The sequence below is a fragment of the Myotis davidii genome, unplaced genomic scaffold (genome assembly GCF_000327345.1).
Source record: "Myotis davidii unplaced genomic scaffold, ASM32734v1 scaffold684, whole genome shotgun sequence".
Taxonomy (NCBI): domain Eukaryota; kingdom Metazoa; phylum Chordata; class Mammalia; order Chiroptera; family Vespertilionidae; genus Myotis; species Myotis davidii.
In genome coordinates, this window is record NW_006295564.1 from 492,666 (window position 1) to 504,320 (window position 11,655).

Below are 11,655 nucleotides of genomic sequence, written 5' to 3' on the forward strand. Positions count from 1 at the left end.
CACAGGGCCACTGGGTGAGGGGATGATGCTGTTTGTAGCTGGTCACACACCCTTCAAGGTGGGGGTCCCCACTGGGATACCTGGCCAGTCTGGGTGAGGGGCTGAGGGCTGTTTTCAGGCTGGGGGTGACTGAAGTTCCCAACCGCTCCTTTTTTTTTCTTTTTCTTTTTTATTCTGGGCCAGCTTTAGCTCTGCGGCTTGGCTCCAGCTCTTAGGCCTCTGCTGCTGAAAGCAGGTATCTGGTTTGTTTGGGTTCTAAAATCGAAAGAATGTATAACTCCAGCTCTGATATCCCGGCTTGCTGAAAGCAGGTTTCTGGGTTTTGTTTAGCTTAGGTATTTGTTATAATGTTTGAAACTGCAGGCTCAGAGGCCTGGAGCGCAAGCAAGCCTCATGTTAGTTTCAAGCTGCCTGGCTGCCGGCCGCCATCTTGGCTGACAGTTAATTTGCATATCTCGCTGATTAGCCAATGAAAAGGGTAGCGGTCATACGCCAATTACCATGTTTCTCTTTTATTAGTGTAGATAAGTTGAATAAAGTCAGACAGGTGTTCAGTTTATATTGATATGTGAGTCATGATTTTATCTTTTTGAAAATTATATTGTAAAGAAAGTGAGATTATAAAATATTTAAAATTAAAATGATCATATCCCCAGGTTATCTGATTAGTCCAAATATAGATTGTGGTACCATACACTCATAAAGGCAATACTGGAAAACAACCAAGATTGGGAGGAAAATTTAGAAATTTTTTGCCTTTGAGATACTCAGATTGATATATTAATCTGTGCATTGAGTAGGGTGAGTATGATGTTGTGATTGATAATAAGAAATATATTTTTGATCTTTATCCCTGCTCCAGGAACAGAGCTCCTAAAACCCTTGGAATTTCCTGAGTAATAAGAGCTATAGGGACATCTTTTGTTCCAGTTCCTGAAATAGCTCCATGGCCATAGGTGAAATAATCTATAATAATAAAAAGGTAATATGCTAATTAGACCAGAAGTCCTTCCAGACAAAGCTGGGGCTGGAGAGAAGTGTGGGTCCCGGGTGTCTGCCGGCATCCAGAGGGAAGCCCAGGTCCCGGTGCCTTCTGGCAACCGGAGCAAAGCCTGGGTTCTGGGTGCCTGCTGGTGGCTGAAGGGGAGCCAGGGTCCCGGGTGCCAGAGGGAATCTGGTGCCGGCAGCCAGGGGAAGGAAGACCTACTCTTGCATGAATTTCATACATCAGGCCTCTAGTTTGTTTATAACAAGCCCCTTTGAACCACACCTGAGTATATGTTAATTAGACTTTTGGACAGTCCCTAAGTAACTTTAAGATGGTGGATGGTTGCCAGGGGAATCAACCGTATTATTAGAGGATTGGGACACCCCCAACCTCCAGGGAGGGAAGAAGGGTTAGAGATTAAATCAATGACCAATGATTTAATCAATCGAGCCTACGTAAGGAAACCACCATTAAAATCCAAAAGCATGGAGTTCAGAGACCTTCCTCCTTATGCAGGAGGGAGTAAGCTCCCGTACTTGAGATCCTCCTAGATCTCATCCCATATACTTCTTCATTTGGCTGTTCATCTGTATCCTTTATAATATCTTTTATAATAAACTGGTGGAGGTAAGTCAATGTTTCTCTGAGTTTTGTGAACTACTCTAGCAAATTAACTGAACCTAAGAATCTTTAGCCAGTCTTGTGGGATGGAGCTCTTAACCGCTGGGATCTGATGCTATCTCTAGATGGATAGTTTTCAAAATGAGTTAAATTGTAGCTGGAGTCGCAGAATTGGTTGATGCGTAAAAACTGTAAAAACCCACACATCTCGAGTCAGACGTGAAGTTGTGTTGCAATAGATTACTGAGAATAGAGGAGTCACACAGCAGTGAGTTTTTTCTTTAAACTGTGTTACTTAGTGAAGAAATCAGAATTGAATTATAAACTGGGAAACCAAGACAATACATATTCCTGAAAGAATGCACTTGGATGAGACTGACTTACAGTAGAGAACAAAAAGAAAAATGTCCACTAAGAAAATCTGACTCCCTCTTTCTAGCATGATGCACATCCAATCTATCAGCAAATCCTGCCAGTGCTACTTTCACATTTTATCTAGATTCCAAAAATACTGCTACCACAATGGTCCAAGGCACCACCATCTCTCCCATGAGTTATTACAGTAGACTCCTATATAGTCATCTTACTCTCTACAGTCCATTTTCCATGCAGTAGCTAGTGTAATCCCATTAAAATTAAGTCTAGAGCCTCAAATGGATTCCTACTGCATTTAGAAAACATAGCAAAAAATACTAATTATTTTTATGAAAATGGTCCATAGCAAAATTTCAGTTTTAGATAACAGAATATTTAGGTCTACAGCTTTTCCATGATCACTCAAACTGCACATTTATATAGCTTAATTACTTCCCCCTTACCAGAGAAATCATACAAATAACTAAACACATACATAATCCAGTTGATTTTTAAATTCTCTTAAGTATCACAACTAGGTATCTAAAAGTCAAATAACTTAGAGGAAAGTACACAGACACGAAGCCATCTCTCGGTTTTAAGACTTATATATATGAAAAAATGTGAGGCATCGCTATTATAAAATAGTTTACTTAGCTCATAAAGAGCAAATACTATTCACACAAAGAGACTAACCCACATATAGTGACATAGGTGATTTAATCTACTAGTTGGTGTTCACATCATTTGGATTTGGTAAACTCAGATACTTTTTTGTCAGATCTCACAAATTAAAAGACACTTTGGAATGTTTGTGCCTTATCTGGTTATTGTCATTTTACTTTTTCAGACTTCTTAAAACTGGTATCTCACTGGGGAGGCAGTAAGTTAGAATGCAACCTAGTGGGGAAATCCTGCATTTGCTCAATGTCTATAGCTTTTACACAGTTCCAGATGTTCAGTACATTAATAATGCACTAACTCAAAGCCTCTTTTTGAAACTTTAGAAAGTGCAAATTGCATTAAAACCTCTTTGCTCTCATTAATGGTATTGTTACAATCCTAGTCCTCTGGAAAATGTTTTTTGGCATGTGTTTAACTTTATAATATTGCCATTTACTCACTTTAATAGCCAGTACTCAAGTCTTAATGCTTTCTAATAGGCCTGCCTAAACAGACTACCATCTTTTGTAATCTTTTTCACATAATTTACTTATATGTAAAACCTGTCATATTTTTCCATATGAAGGTGATTCTTCACTATTCATTTCAATATTTAAGAAATTTTTACTAGACTTTATTCAGTTATAATGTACCTATAGATGGCACGTTAGGAATAAAATATAGTTCCTTATAAATAATAATAAAAATTAAAAATAAACTAGTATTGTTTTTCATAACTTTTTAAATAACAGTAAAAATATATGCTTAATTCTTACTGTACCCAAACATCTGTATTCAAACATAAAATATGAAAAATGTTAATTTCTATTGAAACAACTTCCTATATGCTAGCTTTATCGTGATATCTGATTCAGCATCTTCACCTCAAGAGGCTCAGTTATATTTCAAGATCAAATTTTCAACAAATTTGGAAGCAGTCAGTAACGCACTAGGAAGAATAATATGGAGGAACATCCTCCTGAAGTGTAAGATCCATTTTAGTTCTTGGCTTAATAAAAATGAAAGGTCCTACAGTCCTCTCTCTCATAAGGAAAATTCCCTCACATAATTTTGTTAAAAGAATGAGGACTCTGAAAATGTTAGAACTGCACTACTGTTACTGATGTTTATTTACAGTCATTTATTGATACATTACGATAAAAATATACAATGATATACACAATGTAAAAAATTTCAAATAAAGTAGAATTTCAGAAATAACTCATATAGTTCCTCATGATAACCTACTTTGTTGAAATCTCTTGGATAGAAAATAAGAACTGAATAGCTATTTATGTATGGAAAAAATTCTTGACTCTTTAAAACATAAATTCTGAATTTCTTTTATTGATCAACATAGTTGGGTTCATCAATGACTGAAGAAAATATTTGATTAAAATGCATATATTTGACCAGTTTTGCAACTTTAGAGTTAAGTATTAGCTTACTAAATATTGGCTGAAATCTGAACAAATAAATTTATTCACACAAATACATTTTTGTTTCATTCCTTACCAGAGTAGATAAATTGTAGGAGAAAAAAAAGCAACTCATTTTTTATCCCTCTATTAAAAGGCTAATAATTAAAGTAAACTATAATGAGGTCACTGTACCTGCACTATTATAATCTAAGTAGAATCCAGGCTGGGAAGAAGATAAATAAGATCTAACTACTACAGTGTTTCCTAAAACATACTACTACTTTCAGGTACTGCCAACCTGAATCTGCTATAAACCTGTTGCTATAAAACTTGAAGGTGAGATACTTTGGAAAAAACACCATTTCAACAATCTAGTGGAGAAGATCCACTAGAAAAAAAAAGAAATTTACAACACCAAAATAATAATAATACTCCTTTTTAAACTGTGGTAATATATACAAAGCATAAAATTTACCATCTTAACTATTTTTAAGTTTACAGGTCAGTTAGGTTAAGTATACTCACATTATTGTACAACCTATCTCCAAAACTCTATTTATCTTGCAAAATTAAAGCTATTAAACAGCTCATTCCCTTCTTCCCCCAGCCCTGGCAAGTACCCTTCTAACTTTCTGTTGCTATAATTTAACTACTCTAGCTACCTTATACAAATGGAATCACAGTATTTGTCTCTTTGTGATTGGCTACTTTCACTTAACATAATGTCCTCCAGGTCCATCCATGTTGTAGCATAAAAACAACCTATTTATTAAAACAATCTATCTATAATAATAAAAGCATAATATGCTAATTAGACCAGAGGTCCTTCTGGAAAACCTTCCGGACGAAGTTGGGGCTGGGAGGGAAGCCGGGGTCCCAGGTGCCAGAGGGAAGCCACTGCCGGCAGCAGGGGAAAGGAAGGCCTACTCTTGAACGAATCTCGTGCATCAGGCCTCTAGTTTATTATATCTCTGTAGGTCACAAGTCCAAGCACAGCACAACTGGATTCTCTACTCAGGGTTTCAAAATTAATGTGTCTTCTGGGGCTGCAGTTCTCATCTGGGACTTGGGGTTCTCTTCTAAATTCTTTCTGGCTGTTGAAAGAATTTACTTCCTACCAGCTATTGGCCAGAACTGCTCTCAACTCCTACAGGCCACTTGCAATTCCTTGCCACATTCCTTACCTCTCCCATCGTCAGTTTACAACACAGACATCTGCTTTCTTCCAAGCAAGCTAGATCATGTCTCTCTGACCTCCTATTCTGCAACCAACTGTAGAAAACTCTCTGCTTTTAAAGGGCTTGTGGGATTAGATCGAGACCAAGTAGATAATCTCTCCCTATCTTAAGGGATTTCTTATGCAAAATCCCTTCACAGCAGTACCTATATTACTGTTTGAATGAATAAGTAAGGGAAAGAATGTATACACAAGAGGCCAAGAATATTGGGGGGCCATCTTACAATTCTGCCTACCACACATAGGTAGGCATGAAAATGCATGACAGTTCTAAGCACGCATAATGCAATGTGCCTAAAATAAAGGTATATACAGGATGGGGGCATGCTAGGAATAAGGCTGAAAAATAACCAACACTATGGGGAGTGCAAAATATTTTAGGCTCAGTCTTTCAGAAAATAAGGAATTATTAAAGGTTTTTAAACCTGGGTATACTATTAGGGTCTGATGGACCTATTTTTCACTTTTGAACATGTCTATTTGTAAAGATTGATATTTCATCACTTTTTTTCTTAGAGAACTTAAACATACACATAAAGGCTTGGTGCCTGGTGTCTTTACCAAAGACAAAGTACCCAATGAACAGAAAAGTACTAATGCCTATAAATTTTAGTTGATTCATTTAGCTATAATATATTTTAAACTGCTGAAACTGGCTAATGAAAATTATATCATTTGAAAACACTGGTACCAGAAGGTATGATTTATTGTTCAGGCTGTTTTCCACTCTAACTTTTTCATTGACAATTATATTACTGTCCATTGAAATAACTTTACATTAGATTTAGTTCTCCTTCATATATACTAAGAAAAAAACATGCAAAGCTGGTTCCTAGCATATAAAGAATCATTCTTACCACATCTTTGAAGCTTAGCAAAAAATAAAATTGTTCATTTATTCAACTGGGCATTTCCTGGCTCACTTTTTACCACTGTGATTAGAAAATATAAAAAGGTTTTATTAATGTGTTAAGATATTGCTTTACTTTAGTTCCAGGCTTAATTATTCGTTATCTTTAATATAACTATTTAGTATAGATGTTCACACTCTGGAATAAATATTGCTTTGTATTAAATATTTTAAAGATGTTTATGTCCATTTTATTTTTAGACATTCTTGTAAAAAACAATCTGATTATATTTCTTGTAAAAACAATTCCTTCAGTTTATCTCTAGGAGGACTGATTCACTGCATCTCTAGCTAACAAAGTATGTCTCTTGGTCCCAATCAGGCTGCTATAACAAAATACTCCTGACTGGGTAGCTTAGAAACAACAGAAATTTATTAACAGTTCTGGAGGCTGAAAAGTCTAAGATCAAGGCACCCGTGTGACCACATTTGGTGAGGGCTCTCTTCCTGGTTCATAGCTGGCACCTTCTTGCTGTGTTGTCACATGGTGAAAGGGGCAAGGGATCTCTCTGGAGCCTCTTTGATAAGACACTCATCTTATTCATGAGGATTCTATTCTCATGACTTAAGCACCTCCCACTGCTTAATGTTATCATCTTGGGGGGGTTAAGATTTCAAAATATAAAATTTGGGGGATATATTTAGACCACAGCAGTATGTATGTAGATGAAAAGACAGTAGAAAAGCCAAAAGTATCAATATTGCAATTCATATATATTATTTCTACGACTGTCCTTACATATATAACTTCATATGAAAAAAGAAAAGGAAATGCCCCTTCTCTACATTGGAATTTAGCTTTGATTTTTATAAATATATTACTCTAAGAAATTATATGTGGGGCCATTGTATAGGAAAAGCATGCACCGGTATATTGGTGGTGGGAATCTAAATTGGTACACCCGTTTGGGAGGACAATTAAGTAGTAGCTATCAAAATTTTAATTGTGAATACTCTTTATCCCAGCAATCCAATTTCTAGGTATCTAAATACTTAGTGTAAGCAAGCATGAGGACTATTTGCACAAAGAAGCGTTTATAAGGCTATTCATTGCTGAATTATCCATGGTAGCAAAAAATTGTAAGAAGCCTCACAATTCATTAGCAGTGGTGAGGTTAAATAATCTATGCTAAATACATACAATGGAATACAATGCAGCAGCTGTATAAAATAAAGTAGGCCCAGCTGGCATTCCTTAGTGGTTGAGCGCCAACCTATGAACCAGGAGGTCAAAAAAACAAAAACAAAACAAAACAAAAAAAAAGAAAGAAATTATATGTGGTTTTAATTCTTTAGCTATTAAGACTAAGATATTATAACTCAATTTAACTCAAGAAAATATTATTGAAAATCAGAGTGAGTCTAAAAACAAGGAAAAAAGTCATTTACATGAAGTAAAAATATAGACAACCAAGAAAGTTGACTTTAGATTCAAATTACTGAAACTTTCAAAAGTGTAATCTATGAAAGTGGAAAAGAACGCTCCTTTTCCCTTCAACTATGAAAATATCAAGCTACCTCTAAGAATAAAAATCCCATACACATAAATAGTCCCCTTATATAACAAGCACTGCTTCAAAACGTTTTTAGACTTTAAACTGTCAAGTAAAACAGTAATAGAACAATTAGGCAGTGCCTTAATCAATCAATAAATAAAACAACACATGATGTTGCTTCTAGCCCTAGGAATCTTATCATGGTAATCCCACATGATTTTCTAAAGGCAAAAGAAACAATAAGTATTCCCCTACCTTGTAAGATGGCAAGAAACACAAAATTCCTTGGCCAACAATCTGGCACACAGATAACAAAAGTGCTCCCACTTCATCCTGGAACTCAAATGTTTCTGTGTGCTGGAAGGTAGCACAGAGATTCCGACCCTTGGGTCCTGACCCAATGGTGCCAACCCAAACCTAGAATATAAATATATTAGTATTAGAGTTATACCTAAACTAGGCAGGCAATTTAGCATTTAGTTGGGAGCCTTAATTACATATATATCAAAAGGAGATCAAGCAACAAGTTTAGAGGAAATTTATTTTTAAATTCCCTTTATATAATTACATATAGATTTAATTTGTAAAAGTTTAATTTTAGGCAGATCATTGAATTCTCCTAGGATAAAAGCAAAAAGGGTTTCACTTATCTATTCCCTAAATGGCTTTGCACAATTAAGCATGTAACAAAATTATGTTGGATGATGTGAACAAATGAAATGGATAAATCAGAAATAGTCCAAAGTATTAGAGGTAAGGACTGGTATGATCTGCTATAGACAAGTTTCTAAGATTCAACTATGACATGAACTACTCTTTCATAAATTCACTGATATTCAAAGATCTACAGTCATAAAAAAAAAATCAAACTCATGAAATTTTACAGCTCTATGCAATTCCTCTAACTCATACAGATCTAGCCTTAGTGCAGTTAATTTGATTAAGAGAAAGAACAGACTTTATTAGTAATCCACAGAAAATACAAACAGTTCAGATTGCTAAAAATGTAATAATATTTTGAAATAATGTATAAGATTGAAGTACATTGTACAAGATAACATCTGACGGACACCATATTATTACTTAAATGATCAACTAGTAACATAAAAAACTGACATTATGTTTCCTGACACAAAGCAATGAAAAGTAACAATACCACCTGTATAGTATTCTTATCAAACTGTTTAACCTGAATCTTATGATAAAGAAACAATCCGATAAGTCCAAATTATAAGCCTTTCCTTAAGGAAACAGGTAAATTGAATTCTTCATAAAACGTCAGATAGGAAAAAAAAAAGGCAAGAAAACTGTTTTTAAAACCAAAGAAACATGAAAACCAAAAGCAATATATAATTCTTGTGTGGATCCTGGATTAAGAATTTTAAAAATAGGTTGAAAGTAACTAAAGAAATATAAATATTGACTCTATTATATCAATATTAATTATTTCTCTCTTCCACTCTCTCTAAAAATCAATGGAAAAATATCCTCAGGTGAGGATTGAAAAAAAAGAAGAAAAAGAAACAGAAAACAGATCAATAAATGACAATAAAAACATTTTTAGGAAAATTAAAGTAACATCTATATGGTATTATTATAAAAAATTAAAATCTTAAGTCACAGGACTCATAAGAGTACTTCTAATTCATTTCAGATACTCAAATATGTGCCCAACACTTGCTAACTAATGCTAGACAGATATTAGTCTAGGTACAGTAGAAGAATGTATACATAAAAAGAAGAACAAGGATACACCATAGTCTAATGGAAAAGAGAAATACATAAACAAGTAATTAAACAATAGAAACTATGGTAAAGAAGTTGAATTTTGTTTTGGTTTTCATTTTTATTTAAAAAAAACACACATTAAAACTTATTTAAATGAGGAAATTGCAATACAGTCAGTCTTTGCATCCAAAGTCTATATTTTTATTCAGTGGGTTGAAGGAATGCATTCATTAGTATTTCTTTTTTGTTGACACTATCAAGTAGCTGACAGATTTTCCTTTATTCTAAAACTGAAATGTTGATTTTCCTATCAGGATCTGTTTGCTAGTACTTTCAATTTGTTTATGTGTAATTATATTGAGGTAAAAAGACTGAATGCCTTCAAAAAAAAATCCTAACCTGTGAGTTATTAATGACATGATTAGCTTCCAGTTGGATAGTAAATGTAACACCCAGTTCTGATGAAAAGGATTTCATTGGTGATAACGTCCCAGATGTCAAAACAATCGTCCACACTTTGCCATTAATATCTGAAAAGGCCTAGAAGGAAACAACATTAGATATATAAAATCATCTTTAAAAGAGTCAGCACATTTATTTGTTTGTAATGAGTTAGAAGATAGAATTTTCATATACAACAATCAGCTTACCACAGCTGGATTTAAGCACCAAAAGTTTAGCACATGAACTGCAGTTTTCTGTCGTGAACGTTTCTTATTTTTTGGTGGAACAAAGAACCCATTTTTATCAGAAATATCAGTCTGATTTATCCAAGAATAAGTCTGTTGAATAGCAACTTTATAATCATCTGCAAACCTAAATGAAAGTAAATGTTAATTAAATGGCAAAGCTTTATAAAACCTATACTGTCACAGCTACATACAAGAAAAAAATTGATTATATTAAAACTGAGTCCTGTATCTTCCCAAAAATTATATTTTGCCTATGAAACACCTACCACTAATTAAATTCAGTAATTCTGATAGAAAATAAGCCATTAAGTCTTAGAAGCAACCCCCTCTTATAGAGATTAGATATCATCTAACCATCCACCCTTTATCATTCCCCTCCCTATGATCAAACACTACATAAATCATGGCAGAGCCAGAATTAAAATCCAAGCCTCCTAACTCCTAGTCCAGAGCTCTTTGTACTCTGTTACATCATTAGTTATAAAATAGATAACTAGCACTATTGTTAGAAAAAACTAAAGTCGTTTATACTTTTTTATTACATGAGAAAGTAGGAAAACATTCATTTTTACTGAAAGTTTAAAAAGTTCAGGAGACTACAAAAATGTTAACTTCCTTTAATATTTAGGTCTCAGTCTTCATTTATTTTTAACAAAGGTATTGAACCAGATGGCCTCTATAATCCCATCGTTTTATAATTTCTTTCAATAAGAGGCTATAAACACCTAGGCTTAAAGATAATAAAATGTGGTATTTTCTACCAGTCTTCAATTTTTCTCTTAGAGAGATAAGTCTCGATGTTCAAGGCAGGAACCCTACAATCTGTGAAGAGAATTTTATAAAAATATTGAGAGCTAGAAACTATAAAACCCTTAGAAGAAACTTAGGGGGAAATCTTCATGACATCAGATTTATTAATGGTTCTTGGATATACCAAAAGCACAAGTAAGTAAATTGACTTTAAAGAAATAAATAAATTGGACTTCAAATTTTTAAAACTTTTATATATAAAGGATACTATCAAGAGAGTGAGAAGACCTCCATAGAATGGAAGAAAATATTTGTAAAGCATATATCTGATACAGGATTAACATGCAAAATCCTATCTAATAATAGACAAACATGGTAATTAACCATACCTCCGCTACGCTTCCCATTGGCTAATCAGGGTGATACGCAAATTAACTGCCAACCAAGATGGCAGCCGGCAGCCACACAGCTGAAGCGAACATGAGGCTTGGTTGCCCCGGCGATGGAAGAAGCCATGGTTCCCCGCCTGTGGGGCCCAGCTCTAAGCTACACTCTAAGCAACAATGTTTCAATTATAGAAGCTAAACAAACCCCAGATATCTGCTTTCAGCCAGCCAGCCTCAGAGCTGGAGCCGCAACAAAGTTTCAATTACACAAGGTAAATAAATCCCAGAATAAAAAAAAAGAGCCCTGACCGATTTGGCTAGGTGGATGGAGCATCGGCCTGCGGACTGAAAGGTCCCAGGTTCGATTCCAGTCAAGGGCATGTACCTTGGTTGCGGGCACATCCCCAAT

At 34.7% G+C, this 11,655-nt stretch overlaps 1 protein-coding gene across 1 annotated transcript in view; it reads right to left on the reverse strand.

Moving 5' to 3' along the window:
* The window catches only part of BRIP1 (BRCA1 interacting protein C-terminal helicase 1), a 116,932-nt gene that overhangs the window by 47,876 nt on the left and 57,401 nt on the right, over nt 1-11,655 (reverse strand). Inside the window, exons 11-13 of the mRNA XM_015568125.1 lie at nt 10,069-10,234; nt 9,818-9,958; nt 7,946-8,107 (exon numbers count right to left, since the gene is read on the reverse strand). Of these exons, the coding sequence (XP_015423611.1) occupies nt 7,946-8,107; nt 9,818-9,958; nt 10,069-10,234 (469 nt within the window). The remainder of the gene's footprint in view (nt 1-7,945; nt 8,108-9,817; nt 9,959-10,068; nt 10,235-11,655) is intronic.